The 25604-nt window shown below is 39.6% G+C and overlaps 1 protein-coding gene across 1 annotated transcript; it reads left to right on the top strand.

Moving 5' to 3' along the window:
- Positions 1-1318: 1318 nt before the first annotated feature.
- Positions 1319-25304, top strand: MTFMT (mitochondrial methionyl-tRNA formyltransferase). The gene is made up of 9 exons (XM_052647031.1): positions 1319-1539; positions 3487-3696; positions 7260-7382; positions 9034-9136; positions 10215-10290; positions 16751-16842; positions 23429-23507; positions 24365-24447; positions 24976-25304. The coding sequence occupies exons 1-9, from the start codon at positions 1319-1321 to the stop codon at positions 25159-25161; spliced, it is 1173 nt and encodes a 390-aa protein (XP_052502991.1). The 3' UTR covers positions 25162-25304.
- The last annotated feature ends 300 nt before the right edge of the window (positions 25305-25604 follow it).

Below are 25604 nucleotides of genomic sequence, written 5' to 3'. Positions count from 1 at the left end.
AATCACTGGAAATACAGTCCCTCCCTGTTTCTTTGCCTCTCTCTTTTCTATTCAACACACAGGTGAATTTGTCAATGTCTATGCATACATCAGACAACTTCCCTCAGTAATTCCAAACTGTGAGAAGCAGAGGTCCCCACAGAGCATTAAAAGGATACATAGAGGTACTTCCCTGGGGTCCAGTAGTTAAGATTCCACCCTTCTACTCTAGGGGACACCAGTTCAATCCTTAGTCAGGGAAATAAAATGTCACATGACCAAAAAGTAAAAAGTAAAAAGTAAAAATAAATAAATTAGGCCAAGATATTAAAAAAAATACTATTAAAAAGGGTACATAGAGAAAAACACTAAATCCATACAGGCAGGCGCTCAAGGCTTCAGGGAGGACGTCTCACCTTGACATTAAAGAATGGATAGTATTCATAGAGGAAGTGGGGAGGGGAGCATAAGCTAGAGCACTGAAGCAGGGATGTGCAGAGTTCATAATTTAGGAAAAAGGACTGGCCCAGGGTCATTGAGCCTGAGGTTGTGTAATGGGGAAAGGTGGTGACAGTAAGTCTAGGAAGGAATCTGGTCTCCACTCTACAGTCAAGTTGCATAGGCCACTCAAGGACCTCAGAAATACAGAATCTAAGCACTAAAAGCTGTTAGATTCTTCTGAGGACAGCCTCCCCTGCCCATAGTCCCTGAGAATCTCTTCTGTGTTATCCCTCTGTGTGGAAAGGTACCCACAATATATGGGGGAAAGTGGGCCTTTGAGTCACTAGAGTGACTACAAGCAAGAATTGGGGACACTGACTTCCCTAGTACTTGGGATTGCTGTGAAGTTTAGGATAACAGACTTTGGAGCCACGTGGGGCTAGCTGTGAGGACCTTACATAGGTAACTCCCCTAACTTCACGGAGTCTCAGATCCCCTTCAGTAAAATGGCTGTAATAATATCTACCTGGTATGGGTGATATGAAGATTAACTAAATAAACGGGATTTAGTAAATATTAGTTATAATGGCTGAGAAAATGGTACAGAAATAAATAAATAGAGATTTCGTCATCTGAAAACATATATGATTTGTTTCTAAAAAGAGTTGTTTGGGGAGATTGGCTAAATCGTGCAAATGCAACAGAAGTCACGAGCACTTTTGAACCTGCAAATTCTCCAGCTCCAACACAGATGGGGCACGCCTCCAACCAGGCAAGCCACGCCCCAGCCGGGGAAAGGCCTCGCCGGACGAGTTTCCCCCCCGGCCCCGCCCCTCCGGCCTGGCGCCGGCTCCCGCACCGCTCCGCGCCTGCGCAGGGTAGGCCGCCGGCGGAAGAGATGAGGGTGCTGGTGCGGTGCTGCTGCGGGCACCTGCCAGTCGGGGGCGGCGCGGGCCGAAGGCCGCAGCCACGCTGGCGGGCTCTGGCCAGGCTGAGCGCGTCCCCTGGCTGGGAGGGCGGCCAGGGCGCTCGAGTCCGCGAGAAGCCGCCTTGGAGGGTGCTCTTTTTCGGCACTGACCAGTTCGCCCGCGAAACGCTGCGGGCGCTGCACGCCGCCAGGTACCGGGGCCGGGGATTGGGAGGCCCGGGTGTTGAGGGCGCAAGCGTGGAAACTCTGCGGCCGCCCTCGAGGATTTGGGCTTCTCGCCGGGAAAAGCAGATGAGCGGGAGGAGCGTGGGCCCAGATCCCGGCGTCTCGGGCGCCCGGAAGGTGCGCCGCCCCCCTCGGCAGTCCTTGGGTGCCCGCCTGGTCCCGCCCGGCCGGTCTACACGCCCCCGACTCTTAACGCGCCCTGAGCTCTACGTGGCACCCCATGGTGTTGAGACCTTGCCGCCTGCTTTTCCTGCATCACCTTTGTCTTGTCCCACCACCTCCCTGCCCCCTTTGCATGGAAACCGTGACCCAGAGAGGTTAAGAGATTGCCCAAGGTCATCAGCTGAGCAGGTTGGGACTAAGATGGGGTTCGACTTCAAAGACCTCCCCTTTCCAGTCGCTCCTACTGCCTCCTACTCAGCATGATTTGGACCCTCTAATCCTTTGGGCTTCTTACTAGACACGGGCATCTCTCTGCACACGCTTGCCTTACACTTTGACTACCTATCTCCTCCCTGTGTACAACCGGATCCAGTTTTCAGGGACTGAAACGAAGACACAGTCCAAAAGCGAACTGCTTTTCCAATGAATAAACTTATAAACCAGAACTCTTAGGTATACATTTAATATTTATTCCGCAGGGGGATCCTAGTTCCCTGGCCAGGAATCAAGCCTGGGCTCCCATAAGTGGAAGTGTGGAGTCCCAACCACTGGACCACCAGGAAATTCCCTGCATTTAGTATTTCTAAAATTCAACAAATTGTGCTTCCTAGGGGGGAGAATTATTTGAGGTCTAGCCTGTCCGGAAGCCCCGTGGTATGTGGTGGCTGTCCCCACACACACGGCTCTGCCTCCTTTCCCCTAGTCTGCATTTTTTGTTTCCCCATTCCTTGTTTTCCCCATGCACCCAGACTCAGTTCTGTCATCTCCCTCCATCACGTCTTCCCTGCAAGTACTTCCCAGCAGACCCTCATGTTGAGTCCTTCACGAACGCCCTTATATTCCCGGTCCGCACACTCCGCTCTGTTACACACCCTGACACACTCCCTTCACACGTGCTCCCTTTGGACACTGTCTGTAACGCACTCTCTGCATGCCGCTTTCCCTGTGTGGCCTCTTGCATCTCTCACTGCGTGTCCTGATGCTTCACTTGGCAGCCCCAGTACTCCTGCACTTTCTGTTTTGGGCCCTCCTGTCTGCTCCTTTTCTCATAACTCCTCAACATTTGATGCAATACCTGCCAAGTAAATGAACAGCCCCTGGCACTGGAATACTATGCAGCAGGTAAAAAATTGAGATAGTGTTACATACAGTGTCATGGAATGATGCCCATGGGGTGTGTGTGTACATAGAAATATATATATACACATACATGTATATTTATAAAATATTGTTTGAATAACGTGGTTATAGTAAAAAAAAATTCAAAAAATTTAGAAGATGGACAATGAAAAGTCAGTTCCTTCCTTCTTGTTCTCTCAGTTCCCATTTCTCTTCAATTTCTTATTCTAGAAATGTTTGATGCATACATAAGCAAATGTATGTTTAACCATTTTTTTTTAAAGACTCACATAATATCATACAGTGTTAGAGAAAAAAAAAGATGCAGGACAGTATATATAATATTCCAATTGTGTAAAATGTCTACTGTATGTGTTTCAGTGTGCATAGGAAATTTCTAGTACCGTAACAGTCCGAACAGTAGCCAGTAGCCACTTGCGGCTCTTTGAATTTAAACAATTAAAATTAAATAAATAAACCAAACTTTAGTCTTTCAGTTGCACTAGTTTTAACATTCACTCATAAATGCTTTGTGAATTAATCAGAAAAGTGCCTTCAAAATGTATGAAGTAGTTTAACATTCTGTCATTATCTTAACCCTGTCATATTTTCTTCTAATCTTTCCACCTTAGGGAAAACAAAGAGGAAGAGTTAATTGAGAAGTTGGAGGTGGTCACAGTGCCCTCCCCATCACCAAAAGGACTGCCAGTGAAGCAATATGCGGTCCAGTCTCAGCTTCCAGTGTATGAGTGGCCAGATGTGGGATCTGGAGAATATGATGTTGGCGTGGTAGCATCATTTGGCCGACTTTTGAGTGAGGCTCTTATTCTTAAATTTCCCTAGTAAGTTTTATTTGTAAGGAAATACAGTGCACAGACCTTGGTCTTTATATATTGGACGTGGTATCTAAAGTGCAGTACAGTGTGACTTGAACTCTAATTCTGCTTGGTTCAGTATTTTCTTATAAAGTAAAAGATTTCATTAGTGGCCTGAATTGTTTTGTTTATTTTGTGGCTAAAAACGACACAAGTTTATTGCCTTATAGTTCTGTAGGTTGGGAGTCTACCTATGGCTCACGAGGTTAAAATCAGAGTGTTAGCAGGGCTTCATTCTTTTCTGGAATCTCTAGGGGAGAATCCACTCCTTTGCCCTTTCCAGCTTTTAGAGGCCACCAACTTTCTTTGGCCCATGGCGCCCTTCCTCTGTCTTCAAAGCCAGCGATGAAGGATCAAGTCTTTTTTACTTCACATCTCTCCATTCCGTTATCACTTTCTGACCTTCAGCAAGGGAAGGTCCCCTGCTTTTAAGAATTCATGTGATTAGATTGGACCCACTGGATAATCCAGGATAATCTCTCTGTCTCAGGGCCTTTTACCTTAACTGTATCTACAAAATGCATAAGGTAACATATTCACAGGTTCTGGGGATTAGGACATAAACATCCTTGGAGATCCATTATTCAGCCAACACTGGAGGAGATGCTGTGATTGATTTCATGAGTCAGTAAGCACTGGCTCCAAACACTCCTGAATGTTCCCATATTTTTAAGATACATTGCACAGTAATTTGATCAGTTCAGTTCAGTCGCTCAGTTGTGTCCAACTCTTTGCGACCCCATGGACTGCAGCACACTAGGTTTCTCTGTCCTTCACTGTCTATCAGAGTTTGCTCAGACTCATGTCCATTGATTTGGTGATGCCATCCAACCATCTCATCCTCTGTCGTCCCCTTCTCCCACCTTCAGTCTTTCCCAGCATCAGGGTCTTTTCCAATGAGTCAGTTCTTTCCATTAGATGGCCAAAGTATTGGAGTTTCAGTTTTAGCATCAGTCCTTCCAATGAATATTCAGGACTGACTTGCTTTAGGATGGACTGGTTGGATCTCCTTTCAGTCCAAGGGACTGTCAAGAGTCTTCTCCAACACCACAGTTCAAAGAAGCATCAATTCTTCAGTGCTCAGCTTTCTTTATGGTCCAACTCTCACATACATACGTGACTGCTGGAAAAGCCATAGCTTTGACTAGACAGACCTTTGTTGGCAAAGTAATGTGTCTGCTTTTTAATATGCTGTTTAGGTTGGTCATAGCTTTTCTTCCAAGGAGGAGGTGTCTTTGAATTTCATGGCTGCACTCACCATCTGCAGTGATTTTCCATTGTTTCCCCACCTATTTGCCATGAAGTGATGGGACTGGATGTCATGATCTTCGTTTTATGAATTTTGAGTTTTAAGCCAACTTTTCACTCTCCTCTTTCACTTTCATCAAGAAGCTCTTTAGTTCTTCTTCACTTTCTGCCGTAAAGTGAAGGTGTCATCTGCATATTAGGTTATTGATATTTCTCCCAGCAATCTTAATTCCAGCTTGTGCTTCATCCAGCCTGGCATTTCTAATGATGTACTCTGCGTATAAGCTAAATAAGCAGGGTGACAATATACAGCCTTGTCATACTCCTTTCCCTATTTGGAACCAGTCCATTCCATGGCCAGTTCAGTTCAGTTGCTCAGTTGTGTCCATCTCAATTATGAAGTATGCAGTCACTGAGATTTCAATATTTGCACAAAGCCAAATGGCAAAAAAAGCAAGTCAAATGCACAGCTGAAAATGAAAAATATGCCATAGTAATCTAAATTGTCTTACATGTCAGTTCTCATACTGACATTTCAAGTCACATGGGAAGATTAACATTACTGGCATGAATTGTTAAAATATATGATGCCCTTTATCACTATGGGCTGTCACCCACCCTCATTTAAGTTCTAGTATATATGCTGACAGTTCCCAAATTTGTCCCTCCAGTTCAGATCTCTATCTGAACTCAAGGCCCCTGGCACACACTGCCTCCTCTGCAGCTCTGCTGGATGTCTGAGAGGCACCTTACATTTAAGATATCCTGAACCTTTCACCCCAAAGCCTGATCCTTCCCCAAATCTTCCTTTCAGCACATGGCAACTCCAGCCTTCAAGACCCCAAACCTTGGCATTGTTGTTAATTCCTTGTCTCACACCACACATCCAATCCATCAGGAAGTTCTGCCAGCTCTGCCTTTGAAATCTGCCTGGAATGACAGCCTTTCATCACTTCTGTGGCCTCCACTCTTGGCTCTCGCGCTGCATAACCTCCTAAGTGGTCTTCGCTTCTGTCTTTGGCCCTCTCAGTCTTTTACCCCCCAACACCACACGATCCTTTTAAAGTGTAAGTCAGTCATGTCGCTCTGCTCAAAGTTCTCTGGTGGTTTTCCATCTCGCTCATAGTAAAAATCCAGTCCTTTTTTTTTCTTCCTGTTGGATTCATTATTGCTTATATCCCCAGTACTTAGTGCCAGGACGTGAGCTGTACTTAGTAAATGTTTGATGGATGAATGAGACTGGGCTGAACAGTGGAATTTAGAATATAGGAGGGTCATATATATAGGGGCTTCCCTGGTGGCTCAGCTGGTAAAGAGTCTGCCTGCAATGCGGGAGACCTGGGTTCGATCCCTGGGTTGGGAAGATCCCCTGGAGAATGGCTATCCTCTCTAGTATTCTGGCTTGGAGAACTCCATGGACTATTCCATGTGGTCACAAAGAGTCTGATGCAGCTGAGTGACATTAACTTTCACTTTATACACACACATACTGTCAAGTGCATACTCATGCTGATGGAAATATCATTAAACTAATGGCAGATTAATAAATTATTATAATTGCTTATTAATGGGTGAAAAGCATATTGGGATACACACCAGTGGTGAAAAAATCATTCAGTGGGGATCTAAGAAGCTTGTTTTAGGAACTCTATATAAAAATTTAGTAAGTTGAGGGTAATTATGTAATTTGACTAAAAATATAATTTTACATTGTCCGTGAGATGCATGATTGGGTTTGAGTGGTTCTTCTCATATAGTAAAAAAACACATTATATATGTTTATTTAAGAACTCCCAGCTATCACAAGCTGTTGTGGAACATCTTTGGAACAATGACTAGTTCTTGCTCTGTTATTGAGTTTCATGGGTCTCTTATGGCAAGAGAGTGTGCTTAGCTCTGACTCCTCCTTTAGTTGATTTGAGATTAGATTTAACCATTTTTCAAAATTTCTGGCAACGTTTAATGATGAAAAATAGCATATTAGTTTAGGTAGCAGTAAACTAAGGGGCTTCCCCGGTGGCCCAGCGGTAAAGAATTCACCTGCAGTGCAGAAGCCGCAGGTTTGATCCCTGGGTCAGGAAGATCCCCTGGAGGAGGGCTCGGCAACCCACTCCAGTATTCTTATGTGGAGAATCCCGTGGACAGAGGAGCCTGATGGGCTACAGTCCATGGGGTCTCACGGAGTCCGACACACTGAAGTGATTCAGCCCACGTATATGCAGCAGTAAACTAAATGGTGAAAAAGCCCACTTTCATACTAATTTCCGTCTTTTCTAACTCAGCGGCATCTTGAACGTGCATCCCAGTTGCCTTCCGAGGTGGCGTGGTCCAGCCCCTATAATACACACCATCCTGCATGGAGACACAATTGCTGGAGTAACGATTATGCAAATTAAACCTAAAAGGTAGAGCATATTTTCTTGTCCTGAGACTTTCTGTGATTTTTGAATCTTGATGTCAGTCTGCCTGAGGGAAAGGGGAGGTGGATAAGTGGGTGCTAATCACTAATTTCTCTAACTCCAGGGTGCTTTTTTTCTTCTGTTTCTTCCTGGTTTGTAACATAAAACATATGTGTTTTAGAATTTACACAATGTCTCTTTATACTTGTTAATGAAATAGTGTTATTAACAGCTGGATTTCTGTAAATGACATTTAAAGTGAGAGATGGATTTTTGCATATTAGTTGTCATAGTCTTGGTTTTCTGCTGACCTTGGTTTCTATGGTCAAAATTTTTTTGGAACCTGAAGTAGTACATTGTATACCAATGTGCTATATAATTGTCTTTAATATTTAATTTCTCAAATCATACCTACAATCTAAAAAACAGTTATTTTAAATTGTATCAGGAGACTATCATAATACTCTGCCTGTTATCACCTGATGTCTCCAGAGAAAAGAAAAATTCACAAGTTCACCAGAATAAGTCAATATCTGGGATTTGCTTTAACTTCAGGAAAAAAAAAAAAAAAGAGGAGAGGGTCAGATGAAACAAGAGTGGTGAAACTTTGGTAGTTCTCAAATCTGAGTGATGTGTATATGGGGATTCCTTAGACTGTTCGCTCTGTTTTTGGAATGTTTGTAACTTTTCATAATAAGCATTTTACTAAAGCTTATAGGTAAAAAATAGAGTTAACAGACCACAGAGTTGCATATTTAAAACAAAATATATTTGTAGTAGAAGTTGATAGCCAATATTTGCAGAGCTTGATATAAAATTTAAGACTTGTCGCAATGCAAATACATTTGCACCCACTATTATTGATTATAATTCAGGCAAAACTCTTATCCTTTGAGAAAGGAAATATTGAAAGGAATGATTATAAATTCCTTAATTGTACTTCCTTGGAAAATAAATTCTTTGCTTTGTGCTTTCATTATATAAATAGACACTTTCTCATACTATTTATTACTAATGGTAGAATTATTTGTGGTTTTAAGTAAATCCCTGATGTGCAACTTTATACTTGTTTCCTTTGGGAAAAAATAAACTTAAAATCTAAATATAGGCCAGATTTGCTCTTCCTTCTTTTTTTCTTTTTTAAATTTTATGAATTTTAATAGTTTAGTAAAATGACTGTATTGGAATTTAATTTTGTTAAGCTCAAATATTGACTCTGTATATGGCCTATATGACCAGAAAATGGTACTTAAGAGTAAAGCAGATGAAAACGCAGAAAATGGTGAAAAGTTAATAGGCTTAAACTCTCTAGTTAATAAACTCAGGTGATATTAGAAACATGCTAATGTTGCTCATCCTTCTCTGAAACTGACATTTCTCCCTTGCCGATGGCTAGCAGTCGTATTCATGGCCATGGTTAAACTGCCCTTATTGGGGAATTCCCTGGGAGTGCAGTGGTTAGGGTTCTGCGCGTCCACCACAGGGGGCCCAGGTTCAATCCCTGGTCAGGGAACTAAGATCCCACAAGTCATACATGTGGCCTAAAAAATAAACAAAAACTATCCTTGTGGTATGTAAACATTCATGTAGACAAACATATTGATCATAAGAAACAGTCAGTGATCATGTTACTATTTGCTTTTGATTTTCTTGGTAGGTTTGATGTAGGTCCAATCCTCAAACAGGAAACGGTTCCTGTGCCACCCAAGAGCACCTCAAAGGAGTTGGAAGCAGTGCTGTCAAGACTGGGTGCCAACATGGTACACTTTTCCAATATCCCCCTGCTTTGTTTCCAGAGTGTTTATGATGAAAAGAACATTTTATGATATATAATTTTAAATGATTTCTATCCCTGGCTTCCTAAAAATCAGCTTGGAAGTCTTTGAGAATTTACACAGAGGAGGTACTTACTCAAGGCTTTTGAATGAAATATGTGATTTTGTATGATCTACCCCATTCCAGGGGGAGGCTTTTAGACTATTCTTCCAATTTCACTCTTAATCTCAGGGACATACCATTCATCCCTGTCAAACCGGACCAGGAGCATTTCCTAAGTAAGTCACAGCTTTCCTCCCACTTTTGTACGTACGTTCCAGTCGTCTGCATCCATGTACTTTGGAATTCTGCTGACCCCCTTGCTGTAGATGAACTCTGAGTTTTTCAGTCTGTCTGAGTAACTGCTTAATGACCCAATTAGTGACTTTCATCTGAACTAAACTTTCTGTAGAGGAAAACGTTCTCCCCGGGTTTATAGACGGTGCTTTCCATTCTAGGCACTCACCTCGGAAATGCTGCTATGATAGTATCTGTCGTTCATGGAACACTGGCTTGTGTGCCCAAGGACTGTATTAGATACTGTTATAGTATACTATTACAGAGGCTCTTATATCCCTTTTTTTTTTTTTTAACCGTTCCAACAAACCTTTTTCAACTCTTTTATAGATGATGACCTTGAAGGTCACAGACAAGTAAAATAGCTTTTCCACAGAGACACAGCTAGTAGGCAGTGGAACTGGGATTTGAATCCAGAACTATGTGACTCCAGAGTACACTCTCTTAAAGTCTCCACAGCTTTCCTTCATACAGAGTGAGATTGTGGCTGGCTGAGCTCGGGCTGTTCTAACGGCCAGTCAGGGCTCAGCATTCTCAGAAAGGAAATCTGTGACCTGTAGTCTGCAGAGAAGCGACAGCTCCCCTAGACTCCACCAAGTCGATGGCTCTTCATGGCTTAAGCCCTTTTATTGCCTGACCCCAGTTTCACGGTACTGACTTGTAATGTTTTTCTGTTTTTGTTCTTTTCATCTTGAATATATTTCTCTCCTCCTCTTTTTTTTAAAGCTTATTTCAGTTTTGAAAAATTTGCCTGAAAGTTTGAATGATGGAAGGCAGCAGCCAGCCGAGGGGGTGACACATGGTAAGTGCAGACGGCCCAGACTCTTAGACCTTTCCTGAGGTTTTGTTTGTCGTGATTGGCATCTGAATCCTCTGACTTCTTCACTGTACATTTCCCTTAATTTGACTAAGATCGAGTGACCACTTGCAGGTCTGTTTCCAGAGAATGATCGGTAAGGGATCTTTCTCCCTCTTCACATGTAACCTTCAGTTCAGTTCAGTTCAATCGCTCAGTTGTGTCTGACTCTGTGACCCCATGAATTGCAGCACGCCAGGCCTCTCTGTCCATCACCAACTTCCGGAGTTCACTCAGACTCGCGTCCATTGAGTCAGTGATCCCATCCAGCCATCTCATCCTCTGTCTTCCCCTTCTCCTCCTGCCCCCAATACCTCCCAGCATCAGAGTCATTTCTAATGAGTCAGCTCTTCGCATAAGGTGGCCAAAGTACTGGAGTTTCAGCTTTAGCATCAGTCCTTCCAGTGAACACCCAGGACTGACCTCCTTTAGGATGAACTGGTTGGATCTCCTTGCAGTCCAAGGGACTCTCAAGAGTCTTCTCCAACACCACAGTTCAAAAGCATTAGTTCTTCGGTGCTCAGCTTTCTTCACAGTCCAACTCTCACATCCATACATGACCACTGGAAAAACCATAGCCTTGACTAGACGGACTTTTGTTGGCAAAGTAATGTCTCTGCTTTTGAATATGCTATCTAGGTTGGTCATAACTTTTCTTCCAAGGAGTAAGTGTCTTTTAATTTCATGGCTGCAGTCACCATCTGCAGTGATTTTGGAGCCTCAAAAAAAAAAAAAAAAGACAGTTTCCACTGTTTCCCTATCTGTTTCCCATGAAGTGATGGGACCAGATGCCATAATCTTCGTTTTCTGAATGTTGAGCTTTAAGCCAACTTTTTCACTCTCCTCTTTCACTTTCATCAAGAGGCTTTTTAGTTCCTCTTCACTTTCTGCCATAAGCATGGTGTCATCTGCATATCTGAGGTTATTGATATTTCTCCTGGCAATCTTGATTCCAGCTTGTGCTTCTTCCAGTCCAGCGTTTCTCATGATGTACTCTGCATAGAAGTTAAATAAGCAGGGTGACAATATACAGCCTTGACGTACTCCTTTTCCTATTTGGAACCAGTCTGTTGTTCCATGTCCAGTTCTAACTGTTGCTTCCTGAGCTGCATATAGGTTTCTCAAGAGGCAGGTCAGGTGGTCTGGTATTCCCATCTCTTTCAGAATTTTCCAGTTTATTGTGATCTACACAGTCAAAGGCTTTGGCATATAGTCAATAAAGCAGAAATACATGTTTTTCTCGAATTCTCTTGCTTTGTCCATGATCCAGTGGATGTTGGCAATTTGATCTCTGGTTCCTCTGCCTTTTCTAAAACCAACTTGAACATTGGAAGTTTACAGTTCACATATTGCTGGAGCCTGGCTTGGGGAATTTTGAGCATGACTTTACTAGCATGTGAGATGAGTGCAATTGTGCGGTAATTTGAACATTCTTTGGCATTGCCTTTCTTTGGGATTGGAATGAAAACTGACCTTTTCCAGTCCTGTGGCCACTGCTGAGTTTTCCAAATTTGCTGGCATATTGAGTGCATCACTTTCACAGCATCATCTTTCAGGATTTGAAACAGCTCAACTGGAATTCCATCTCCACTAGCTTTGTTCATAGTGATGCTTTCTAAGGCCCACTTGACTTCACATTCCAGGATGTCTGGCTCTAGATCAGTGATCACACCATCGTGATTTTCTGGGTCGTGAAGATCTTTTTTGTACAGTTCTTCTGTGTATTCTTGCCTCCTCTTCTTAATATCTTCTGCTTCTGTTAGGTCCATACCATTTCTGTCCTTTATCAAGCCCATCTCTGCATGAAATGTCCCCTTGGTATCTCTAATTTTCTTGAAGAGATCCCTAGTCTTTCCCATTCTGTTCTTTTCCTCTATTTCTTTGCATTGATCGCTGAGGAAGGCTGTCTTATCTCTCCTGGCTATTCTTTGGAACTCTGCATTCAGATGCTTATATCTTTCCTTTTCTCCTTTGCTTTTCGCTTCTCTTTTTTTCACAGCTATTTGTAAGGCCTCCTCTGACAGCCATTTTGCTTTTTTGCATTTCTTTTCCATGGGGATGATCTTGATCCCTGTCTCCTGTACAATGTCACAAACCTCCGTCCATAGTTCATCAGGCACTCTGTCTATCAGATCTAGTCCCTTAAATCTATTTCTCACTTCCACTGTATAATCATAAGGGATTTGATTTAGGTCATACCTGAATGGTCTAGTGGTTTTCCCTACTTTCTTCAATTTCAGTCTGAATTTGGCAATAAGGAGTTCATGATCTGAGCCACAGTCAGCTCCCGGTCTTGTTTTTGTTGACTGTATAGAGCTTCTCCATCTTTTGCTGGAAAAAATATGATCAATCTGATTTCGGTGTTGACCATCTGGTGATGTCCATGTATAGAGTCTTCTCTTGTGTTGTAGGAAGAGGGTGTTTGCTATGACCAGTGTGTTGTCTTGGCAAAACTCTATAACCCTCTTCCCTGCTTCATTCTGCATTCCAAGGCCAAATTTGCCTGTTACCCCAGATGTTTCTTGACTTCCTGCTTTTGCATTCCAGCCCCCTGTTATGAAAAGGACATCTTTTTTTGGGTGTTAGTTCTAAAAGGTCTTGTAGGTCTTCATAGAACCATTCAACTTCAGCTTCTTCAGCGTTACTGGTTGCCTTATGAAAGATTAAGACAATTTTTTTTATTCTTTTTATGAAAAGCACCAAACGCAAAGGTAAATTGAAAGACAGTGAATACCTGTTTAACCCAGAGTCAACAATCACTAATGTTTGTTCACCTTGGAATGTCTCTGTCTCTCATCCCATTTTCTTTATATATACGTGTATGTGTTTATGTGGTATACATATTTTAATTTCTGCTGTTCCATTTGTGGTCTTCCCAGTTGGCCCTGGTGGTAAAGCACCTGCCTGCCAAAGTAGGAGAAGTAAAAAAACACAGGTTCAGTCCCTGGGTTGGGAAGATCCCTGGAGGAGGGCATGGCAACCCACTCGAGTATTCTTGCCTGGAGAGCCCTGTGGACAGAGGAGCCTGGTGGGCTGTGGTCCATAGGGTCACAAAGAGTTGGACATGACGGAAGTGACTTAGCACATACCATTTGGAAGTATGCATTATAACTTTTCATCCCTCAATATGTTAACATGCATCTCCTAGGAAAAGTAAACATAGCCAGTCCATATTTAAATTATCCTGTCTAAAAACATATTTTATGGCTGTATATTTTTTCAGACTAGGATCCAGATATGGTGAGTTGTATGTCTCTTTAGCTTCACTAGAGTAATTCCTCCACTGCTTTTTCCTATGTCATTAACTTTTTGAAGAGAGCAGGCCAATTGTCTATTTCCCTTCAGTATTGAGTTCAGTGTTTAGTTTTTCTAGCCCTTAAAGTTCCTGTAAATCAGAAGTTCTCAAGACTTCATTAGATTCAGGCTTAAAGTTGTGGAAAGAGAATTTCATAGATGATACTGTGTTCCAGTGATACTGGTTTCAGGTTGTTTTAACCTTGTGTTGCTTTTTATTTTAACTTATGATTTAATTTTATTTCTTGAATATGTGAGACATTTTCATGACTCAGAATTTAAAACTGCTTGAAGGATATTCTTGGGGAAGTCTCTGGAGCTGAGCATGACTGAGCACCGACATGCACATGGGGAAGTCTCTGCCTCTCGCTGCAGTTTTAGCATGTCACGTCAGTAAGCCATAATCCTGGGTTGCACCAAAGCTAGTGAAGAAGCTAAGTTTGATCACTTGGTTGCGGTGGTGACCACCAGATTTTTCTACTGTAAAGCCATGTTTCTCCCTTTGCAAATGACAGGTAATCTGTGGGGTAATACTTTGATAACCGTGCAGATATCTGGTTTCCTAGAGGCTCAGCCGTAAAGAATCTGCCTATAATGCAGGAGACACCGAGACATGGGTTCGATCCCTGGGTCAGGAAGATCCCCTGGAGGAGAAAATGGTAAACCACTCCCGTATTCTTGCCTGGAAAATTCCATGGACAGAAGAGCTTGGCAGGCTACAGTACATGGGGTTGCAACAAGTTGAACGTGCATGAGCAACTAAACAGCAACAACCTTTCACAGTTTTAGCAGGGATTGATGCTCCTTCCTTCAATGAATTATTTCAGTGAAAATCAAAATGGTTATTTTCCAGTTCCTTTTATATTTAATGGTTGGCATTATTCTGTAAAGAAGAGCTTTTCCTCATTAATTGGGGGTGAATTTTAATTCATCCTAGAAGGGCAGGATAATTTCTTAATTCTTTCTGTAATTATCAATTTTTAAAAAAGAGAGTTGGCAGCATAATCACCTTCAGTTATGATGGCAAGTGAATTTTTGTATCATTTGACTTATGGATTTTTATTTATTGTGTTTTATAGTTAATCACATTCCTAATGCTTTGTGCTGCTCAAGCTGTCCCAAATTTGGCCAGTGGTGGCCTCTTAAAGTTGGCTCCTGTACCCTTTTGATATCCCCCAACCCCCAAAATAGTTTTTGAGTGCTTCCTTGTTTTCCACAAGATGTTTCAGGATCGCCTTATAAATTCTGTGCCCCTTGTTGGCATCAGCCATCTCTCCCTTGTTCATTTTAGCTGGGGAGTAGTATTTGGAAACCATCTGATACCCTGATGTGTTCCAAAATGAGGTATCAGAAAAGGCTGGGTGTTACATTTTTTAAAAAATATTTGAGTTGATACTGTCTAATTCAAATTTTAAAGTACAGAATTTTTCTTGTATTTTCTCTTACACAAAAAAACTTTTTAAAATCAATTTCTGTACCATTTTTTATTTGCTATGCATAAAATAATTTCAAAATTGCAATACCAATATTACTGTGAAAAATTTAAGTACTAAGTAAGAGTTAAGAGCTACAATGTTTGTTTTTTGGTGCTTAGAATATATCCTTCTAGAGTATATAGTTAGAGTACTTTGCTCAAAGCTTATTGGAGATAATTATTTTTTCCATGTGGCTTTGTTATCTTGTTTGATATTAGATTATATAGTTAAGTTTCTTTGTTTCAGTTTGGTTTTAATTTTCAGGGTTGCCTTTTTCCTCTTTACAACTAAATCTTAGTTTTGAATATTTGAAACATTTGCATGATTCAGAGTTAAAAGCATTTGGAAAGATTACACAGAGAAGTCTTACTTCCATCCCATTCCTATCTGCTTGGATCCTGTTTCTCTCCCTCTAGAATTGTTAGTTTCTGATTTAGCCTTTTAGGTGTTTCCTTTATAAAAATAAGCAAAGACACATACTTTAAAACTGGTTTTTTTCTTTTTTATTCCACAAAGGATAGCTTAAAATATACACTCTTCTGCATCTTTCTTTTTTTCATTTTACAATGTACGCTGGTGATCATCTATCAATAAAAAGTTTTCATGTTCTTTTTTATGGCAGTATAGTTCTCATTTGTATGGAAAAATCATAGTTTAATCAATAGACCCTCTTATTGGTGGACATTTGGACTATTTCTAATCTTTTGCTATTTCCAATAATGCTACTATGAATAACTTTATGCATATGTTACCTCCTAGTCTAAGAGATAAGAAATTGTGTCTTGGAGTAGTTTTAATTCACATTACTCCTTGAGTAAGGTTGAGGAACTTTTCATGTTTAGGGACTATTTGCATTTTTTTTTAATCTGAGAAGAGTCTGTTATATCTTTTGCCATTTTTTAATTCAATTTTTGGTTTCTTTTGTCTCAGTTTTTAGGAGTACTTTGTGTAATAGATAGAAATAGATCTATATAATAGATACAAAGTGCTCCTAAATATAATTTAAATATAAGTAATACATATATATATAGTACTTATATGTAAATACTTATATTTATTATATAGATATATCTCTCATGCAGTATATATAAATAGATATAAAATACTGTGATATAAATTGCAAATACCTTGCTTGTCATTTGTCTCCTGGCTTTATTTGTGGCATTTCTTTTTGTCTTATAAAAGATTTTTATGTAGTCACATTTATCATTCTTTAATTGCTTCTGGACTTTGAATCATAAAAGAACTTTTTCTGTTCCTAGGTTATAAAGAAATTTACCCGTGCTTTCTTCTGTGCTTATAGTCACTCAGTTGTGTCCAACTCTTTGCCACTCCATGGACTATAGCCCGCTAGGTTCATCTGTCCATGGGGATTCTCCAGATAAAAATACTGGAGTGAGTTGCCATGCCTTCCTCCAGGGAATCTTCCCAACCCAGGGAATGTTTTCTTCTAGTACTTTTATTTATTATATATGTATGTGTATATATATGGAAAACTTAAAACATACAGAAGTTGAGAAAATAATATGATGAATTTTCTACTATTCAGATCATTCTCTCTGTCATGCTGTATCAGTAATTACCAATTTATGGTCATTGACCTGATATTCATTCTTGCCATTGGTTTTCTCTCACAGCCCCTAAGATTTCTGCTGCTACCAGCTGTATAAAATGGGAGGAACAAACTTCAGAGCAGATATTCAGACTTTATCGTGCTGTTGGAAATATAGTAAGTTGGAAGTCACATTGCAGTTTTACCTGTGTGTGTATATGTGTGTGTGTGTTGCAATTTACTTTTGAAGTATTTTTATTTAGGAATCTCATAAACAAAACCTAAGGATCCTGAAATGCATTTTTTCATTTAGTAATTATTTTAGTTTTGACTGCACGGGCTTCTCGTCGCGGTGGCTTCTCTTGTAGAGCTCGGGCTCTAGGTGCACGGGCTTCAGTAGTTGAAGCATGTGAGCTTGGTAGTTGTGGCTTGCAGGCGCAGCTGCTTCTCAGCGTGTGAGATCTTCCTGGACTGGGGATGGAACCTGTGTCCCCTGCATTGGCAGGCAGATTCTTAATCACTGGACTCCCAGGGAGGTCCCTGAAATTAATTTCTAAATGAACTTTTTCTTCCTCTCAAACTGAAACTCTATAACCATTAAATAACAACTCCCCATTCTACCCATCCCACCATCCCTGGTAATCACTGTTCTACTTTCTGTTTGTGAATATGCCTATCATAGGCACCTCATATAAGTGGAATCATGCAATACTTGGCCTTTTGTGCCTGGCTTATCTCACTTAGCATAACGTTTTCAAGTTTCATTCATGTGGTACCATGTATCAAAATGTCATTCTTTTTTAGGGCTGAATAACATTCCATTGTATATATATGTAGCACATTTTGTTTATCCACTCATCTCTTGATGGCCATTTGAGTTGTTTCCACCTTTTAGCTAATGTGAATAATGCATGTATGAATGTGGATGTACAAATATCTGTTTGAGTCCCTATTTTAATTCTTTTGTATATCTGACATTCATTTTTAAAATATTTGTTATATAGAATCTTTTAAAACTTTTTTTATTTTTTAGTTTATTTTTTGGCTTCTGTGAGTCTTTGTTGCTGTGCATGGGCTTTCTTGCTTGAGGTGAACAGGATCTCCTCTATCGTTGCGGCTTCTCATTGCGGTGGCTTCTCTTGTTGCGTGGTGCAGGCTCTAGGGTACGTGGGCTTCAGGAGTTGCCTCACTCAGGCTCAGTAGTTCCAGGTCCTAGGCTCTGGAGAGTGGGCTCCATAGTTACGGCACTTGGGCCTAGTTGCCCATGTGTGGGATCTTCCTGGACCAGGGATTGAGCCTGTGTCCCCTGCATTGGCAAGCAGATTCTCAACCACTGGACCACCAGGGAAGTCCCAAGTTTGGGGTTTTTAATGGACTACCTTTGTTGGTTAAAATGGAGAACTGCCTTTGAATATCTGTAACATGCCCAGATCTTCAGTGAGGATTACAACCTTATGTTATGGGTATTATCCCATTTTAAGTTGACAAATTGAGGCTTAAAGTAGATGCTCAATGAATGGCTATTGAATGTTGTTGACAGTCACATTGTTAGTGAGAGTCAGGTTTTGAACCAGATCTGCCTGACTTCAAACCCTCTGCTTTTCCTGCTGTAACTGAATGGTATTAGGGAAAGGAGCATTGACTTTAGAACCAGACAGAGCTGGATTCCAGCTTCTCTCTGCTACTTCCTAGCTTTGTAGACTTGAGAAAGTTACTTAACTTCTGAGATTTAGTTAGTTCATTTGAAAATTAGAATGACATATTGTATATAAAGCATCTAGTACAGTATCTGATACCTACTATTATTCATTCACTAAAAAAATAATTTATTGAAATCCTGTTATGTGCTAGGCATTGTTCTGGGTGTTAGAGGTGATGTGGGAAAGCAAAAACAAATAAATAAATAAGGATAATATCAGATAGTGTGATAAGCTCTTCAGTGAAAATTAATGGAAGATAATGTGATAGATTCACTGGTGGCTATTTTAGATTGGATATCTGTTTGGGGAAGGCCACTCTGAACTGACATTTAAGCTGAGGTCTGAAAGACAGTAAGGAAAAAGTCATGCCCAGATTAGGAAAAGAGCATTCCAGGCAGAGGGAGCAGCTAATACAAAACTCAAGTAAGCTAAATCAGATAAAGATTTACAAAAAAAGAAAACTACAGATCAATAGCCCTTATTAACATAGAGGCAAAAATCCTTAATAGAATTAACAAACTGAGTCAAACAACATGTAGAAAAGGATTACACACCGTGGTTACGTGCGATGTAGCCCAGGAATACAAGGTTGGTTCAGCATAGAAAAATCAACGTAATACACCATATTAATAGAATAAAGGACATAAACCACATAACTGTCTGAGTAGATATAGAAAAGGCCTTTGAAAAATCCATTATCTTTTCATGATAAAAATATTCAACAGATTAAGAATAGACAGGAACTTCCTCAAACTGGTAAAGAATATCTACCAAAAAAAAAAAAATCCAAAGCTAACATCATATTTAGTGGTAGAAGATTGAAATTGTTCCCTCTAAGATCAGGAACAAGACAAAGATCTCCACTCTCACTGCTTTTTAAAAATTTTTTATTTTTAATTGGAGGATAATTGCTTTACAATGTTGTGTTGGTTTCTGCCTTACAACAACTCACCACTTGTATTCAATATTGTACTGGAGGTTATAGCCAGAGTAATTAGACAAGAAAAAAAGGAACAGTGTAAAACTATGTCTATAACATTATATATAGAACATTATAAAGACTCCCCCCTCCAATGGAGAAGGCAGTGGCACCCCACTCTAGTACTCTTGCCTGGAAAATCCCATGGACGGAGGAGCCTGGTGGGCTGCAGTCCATGGGGTTGCTGAGAGTCAGACACCTGAGTGTGACTTCACTTTCACTTTTCACTTTCATGCACTGGAGAAGGAAATGGCAACCCACTCCAGTGTTCTTGCCTGGAGAATCCTAGGGACAGGGGAGCCTGGTGGGCTGCTGTCTATGGGGTTGCACAGAGTCAAACACGACCGAAGTGACTTAGCAGCAGCAGCAGCAGCAGCAGCTCCCCTCCAAAACAATAGAGCTAATAAACAGCAAAGCATTCCTAAGTAAACGGAAAGGCCTCTGTGTTTGCAAATAAGATTTAATATTGTTAAGATGGCACTGTTGCCCAAATTGATCTACAAACTCAACATATTTCCTATAGAAATCCTACTTGACTTCTTTGCAGAAATGGACGTTTATCCTAAAACTCATATGGAATCCCAAGAGGTCCAGAATAGACAGAAAGTCTTGAAAAAGAACAAAATTGGAGGGCTAATAGTTCCTGATTTTACAACTTACTACAAAGCTACAAAAATCAAGGCAATGTGATACTGGAAAAGATAAACATAAAGCTCAATGGGATAGAATTGAGAGTCCAGAAATAAACCCACATTTATGGTCACGTGATTTGTGATAAGGATTCCAAGACAATTTGATGGGGAAAGAATAGTCTTTTTACCACATGGTGCTTGAACAACTGGATATTCAGAATAAAAAGAAATGGATTTGGATCCCTGCCTCACACACATATAGAAATGAGCTCAGTATGGATCAGAAACCTAAATGTAAGAGCTCAAACTATGAAAACTCTTGGAAGAGGATATATACCTTCATGACCTTGAAGTATGCAATGGTTCTTAGATATAATGCCTGAAGAATAAGCAACAAACTAAAACTAGAGAAATTGGATTTCAAAATTTAAAAGAACACTAACAAGAAAATGAAAAGACAACTTACTTAATAAAATATGTGCAAATCATGTATCTGATGAGAGTCTAGTAACCAGTATATATAAAGAACAAAGAACTCATAGCAAAAAGGTTAAGATGATAAGCAAAAATCTAATAACATTAGAAAATCAGCAAAGGCTCTGCATAGACATTTATCCTAAGGAAATATATAATTGGCCACTAAGCATATGAAGAGATAGTCAATGTCATTACTCATTAGGGAAATGCAAATCAAAACTACACTGAGATACCACTTCACACTTACTAGAATTGCTGTAATTAAAACAAACAAACATAATCAGGGTTGATGAGGATGTGGAGAAATTTGGAACCCTCATTCATTGTTGGTGGAAATGTAAAATGGGGCAGCTGCTTTAGAGAACAGTTTGACAGCTCCCCCAAAAGTTAAAACAGTTAAACGCCACATAGTAACCCTTATCTTCTGCAATTCACCTTTCCTCTCCACTGAGAAATGCTTGTGCTATAACAGAAGGAACGCTTATCTTGCAATCAGAAAGTGAAATTTGATTCCTAGAACTGCTGTGTATTAATGAAGAGCAAGATTCTTAACTTCTCTGAGCTTCTGCATTTTACCTGTAAAATGAGGTTAATGACCAGGTCCACAACTGTCAAGATCAAAGGAGATAAACTGTCAATTTAAATCCATACCAACGTATGATTTTGACAGTAATGATAGTGAACACAGAAATGACTGTATTCTTACTGTCCCTCTCCTTCCTGCAGTGTTCTGATAAGGTGAAGATGAGCTTTACCTCCCCAAGAACAAGTACTGTGTATTCTAATTCTGTACCTATATCGTATTTGTAGCCCTCTGTAAATATAAATGATTTTCAGTCAGTAAACGTGTTTCAGAAGTCTTTATAGAGTTCTTTGAAAGAGAAAAGGTTACACATGAAAATCATTTCATGACTTACTGGAAGCTGGTGAAAGAAGAATCAGTCAGCAAATTATAGAAGAGGATATACCAAAATATTACATAGATAAAGTTGTGAATATTTTTCTTCAAATGTGTTTAATTCTCTGATTTAACCATTCACATCTTTGAAACAGCCTATCTTATTCTGAAAGTTAAATGTCCTGTTGAGGTGGCCGTGAAAAGAGCCCTGACCTGAGAAAGAGAAAATGTAGATTCTGGTCCTTGGCTCTGCCCTTAACCAACTGTGTCTAAACGTGGGGAAACGGGTGCATTGCTCTGGGCCTCACTTTCCTCATCTAAGAAATAGAGGACTGAACTGCAGTCTGAAAATTAGTTTATTTACTTCACAAATTTGAAAGAACTTATTTTCCTGGTGTATGTTAATTTCTCTTAGCCTATTTAAATCAAAGTCTAATAAAAGTAGCATCTCACTGTGGGGAAAGGCAAGATGGATTATTCAATATATAGTGTTGGGATGGCTGGTTAGCCAAAAGAAATGGAGCCTTCAAGTCTCATCTTTTAAAATCAGAATAAAATCTAAATGGATCAAAATGAAACCGAAAAGAACTGGGAAAAAGCGTAGTTAGATAATTTTGTAATATTTGATAAGGCTAATAAATACTACTTAATAAAATAAAAAACTTATGCATGGAAAAAATTACCCAATATTAAAAGTTAACAAACTAGAAAAATATTCATAATACATCTGAGAACTAAAGAGCTAATTTCCTAAAAATATAGAAGCCTGTCATGAATTAATGAGAGGAACAACTCAGTTTTTTTTTTTTAATGAGCAAAGGCCATAAACAGGCCTAAGAAATAAAATTTGCAAGTGTAAGTAAATATGCACTACTCCTTAGCCTCAATAATAATAAACAGTAGTAGATTGTCATTTTTTTCTCTTATCAAGATTGTTTAACAATAAAATGTTGATGCCCTTTAACCCAAGTGGTCCACTTAAAAAAACAGCTATTGGGACTTCCCTGGTGGTCCAGTGGCTAAGACTCTGCTCCCAATGCAGGCGCCCTGGGCTCAAACCCTGGTCAGGCAGCTAACTCCCACAGGCCGCAACCAAGAGTTCATATGCTACAACTAAAGACCCAGGGCAGCCAAATGAATTAATAAATATATTACACAACAACAACAGACTGTTCTCCAGAAATATAAAAGTCCTCAAAGATATATATGCCAGGCTATTTATTATCACATTTAAAGTTTTTTTGTAATTTTGTAATATGTTATGAAATGTCTATCATAAAGGCATTGGTTGCATAAATGATGGTACATTTTATAAAATGGAATATTGTCCAGCAGATAAAAGAGTGAAATAGATAAGTGTGTACTGATGAAAATTTGTCCAGTTTATGGTTAAGTCGGAAAAAAAAAAATCCTTGTCAAACACTATGTTTTAGATTTTTGTGATAATTATATTTGTAGAAAAAATACAAGGACATACACATCAGGGTACTAACTGGTTACCTCTGGGGATAGGAGGTAACCTCTGGGCCTCACTTTCTTTGTCTAAGAACTAGAGACTGAACTGCAGTCAGTCCTTGAAAAAAATGATGAGACTGAACTGCTCATCATTTATGTTACTTAGTGCCGTTCGCAGCCTGGATTTAGTGAAGTTTTTTTTTTTCTGTGATAAAAGTTTTATAAGCAAAAATTTACCACCAGTTTTGCTAGCACTGCATTTTCACTGTTTATCTTTTGCCATGTAGGATGACTGGATTGGTGTTTGATCAGTGATAAATTATTCATTTTCTAATTTTTTAACATTAATTGTTGTAATGCTTGCATTTTTACAATGAGCATGAATTTTAACTAGAAATATTAATAAGATATACATTGATTAAAAATGGTATTTAATTTTAAGATCTTATATATCCCTAGGGCTGATGCAGAGGGTTATGTTATGTTCTGTTTCATAAGGTTTAGAGACTAAGTTCCCAGTTCCACTGTAATTGGGAGAGAAAGGCCAGATTAACACAAAATAATAATTAAAAGTGTTGGGGATTGAGTGTATGTTTTTATCCTTCTTTCATTTTATTTACAGATTCCGTTGCAGACACTCTGGATGGATAATACCATTAAACTTCTGGATTTGGTAGAAGTTGATAGTTCAATCCTCAGTGGTACTTACTTTTGAATAGCTGTCATGGGAAATGTTTTCAGTATAGTCCATTTGAAAATGTGTCTGTTTTACCATGAGTCACATTTACTAAAAATAAGGATTCTTTGAGTTTGTTTCAGCTCATTAATTGTAATACTTTACCTTCATTTATAATGTTATTCTTTGCAGTGTCCATTCACATGTATTTCCTCTTGTAAGAAACTTAGAAGTAGATACCAGTGTTATTATCCCATATTAAGCTCTGTGATTTCTTCTCTTAAGGTTTTCAGGGAATACAGAATGATTAGGTTAATTTCCTTCTGGTGAATATCATAATGAAAATCTCTGGGCAGCTCAGTGAGAATCTTAGGCCAGGGTGGAGCATTTCATGATCTGGTCCATTCAGAGGCCCGTCATGTCCTACCTTCCTGGTAGACTGAAGGAACGTGAGCCACAGAGGGAGCTGGTGTAGTTCACAGGGTGTCAGAGTTACCCAGGGATCTAGGAACTGGGATTTGTTTGGTCATGGATAGAGGGCCCAGCTTAGATCCTAAGTTTCCTTGTATATCTCTCCACTGCAAGCTAGTTATTTCACCCAAATGGTCAAAACCTCTAGGTTCAACATTTTAGGTTGATCTGCGGGACACTGAGTAAGTAGCTGCTTATGTGTATGGAAAGGTTCCTGTTGGGCTCAAGATGCACACAGAGCACCATGACTCTCTTGTAAGTTTTGGATTACAGTCAGGGCATCAGCAAATGTGTGCTCTCCAGTGTTAGTACTATCTTGCAGAATGTTCCCTTTGATTTTTAAGAAGCACTATGAAGTTGTGTAATTATTCTCTCTCTCATATCCTGCTTTTTCTCCTCCCCTTTCTTTAGATTCAAAATTAACAGGACAAGCTGTAATTCCAGGATCAGTAATATACCACAAACAGTCACAAATACTGCTGGTTTGTTGCAAGGTACAGTTTCCTTTAGTTTCACGTAATTACACTTCTTTTATTGAGTTTATAGTGTATATCATTTGTCATTTTTAGTTGGGTCATCACTCAACTAACTGCCTGTCCATCAGATTGTGATGAAGTTTTGCTAAGGTGTTACTATTGCTCAGACAATGAAAAATGATTCAGTAACTTTGTTGTTGTTTAGTTGCTAAGTCGTGTTGAACTCTTTTGCGACCCCATGGACTAGAGCCTGCCAGGCTCCTCTGTCCATGGGATTTCCCAGGCAAGAATACTGGAGTCATTTGCCAGTTCCTTCTCCAGGGGATCTTCCCAACCCAGGGATGGAACAGCATCTCTTGCATTGGCAGGTGGATTCTTTACCACTGAGCCACCAGGAAAGCTCATCATTTATCTTACTTAGTGCCATTTGCAGCCTGGATGTAGTAAAGATTTGTTTTGTTTTTGTGTGTGTGTGTGTGATAAAAGTTTTATAAGTAAAAATTTACCACCAGTTTTGCCAGCACTGCATTTTCACTGTTTCTTCAGGATGACTGGATTGGTGTTCGATCAGTGATGCTCAAGAAAACACTAACAGCTACTGACTTCTACAATGGATATTTGCACCCCTGGTACCAGAAAAATTCCCAAGCTCAACCAAGCCAATGCAGATTTCAGACTCTCAGACTTCCACCAAAGAAGAAGAAGCAGAAAAAAAAAATTGTTGCTATGTAATAGCGTACCAAGTACTTTGGAAGAAGATGGACAAGAACCTACTATAAACTTGTAATTTGTTAGAAGCCTTATTTATAAGGAATTATCTTGACTTTCAAAGAATTTGACACTGTTGAAAGGGAAGATTATTGTAAAAAAGATGAATTACCTCACTTTGCATTTTCCGTCTAACAGTTAAAAATAGCTTTTTCTCTTTGAGTAAAAAGAGAAGTTTTAAATTAAATTTTTATTTATAATATCAGACTCATCAGACTGTATCTTTACCTAACAGTGAGTATGACTAACTGGTATGTGTATATACTGAAGAGAGTTTCTTTTAAAAAAGTGCGTCTATTAAATTTTTAAAATCATATGTCCCCTCTGACTGTGTTAGCATTTCAGCAGTATTCAATCTACATTTTGGATTTTTAACAGGGAGTAAAAAGTCAGATCTTTACATTTAT

Source organism: Budorcas taxicolor, chromosome 10 (assembly GCF_023091745.1).
Source record: "Budorcas taxicolor isolate Tak-1 chromosome 10, Takin1.1, whole genome shotgun sequence".
In the NCBI taxonomy this organism is placed as follows: Eukaryota; Metazoa; Chordata; class Mammalia; order Artiodactyla; family Bovidae; genus Budorcas; species Budorcas taxicolor.
This window is presented reverse-complemented; position numbering and strand designations above follow the sequence as displayed.

Coding starts and splice junctions, on each gene's coding strand:
- MTFMT (XM_052647031.1), top strand. CDS start 1,319: ATGAGGGTGCTGGTGCGGTGCTGCTGCGGGCACCTGCCAGTCGGGGGC. Junction 3,697..7,259: donor CTTATTCTTAAATTTCCCTA/GTAAGTTTTATT, acceptor TTTCTAACTCAG/CGGCATCTTGAACGTGCATC. Junction 24,448..24,975: donor TACTGCTGGTTTGTTGCAAG/GTACAGTTTCCT, acceptor CTGTTTCTTCAG/GATGACTGGATTGGTGTTCG.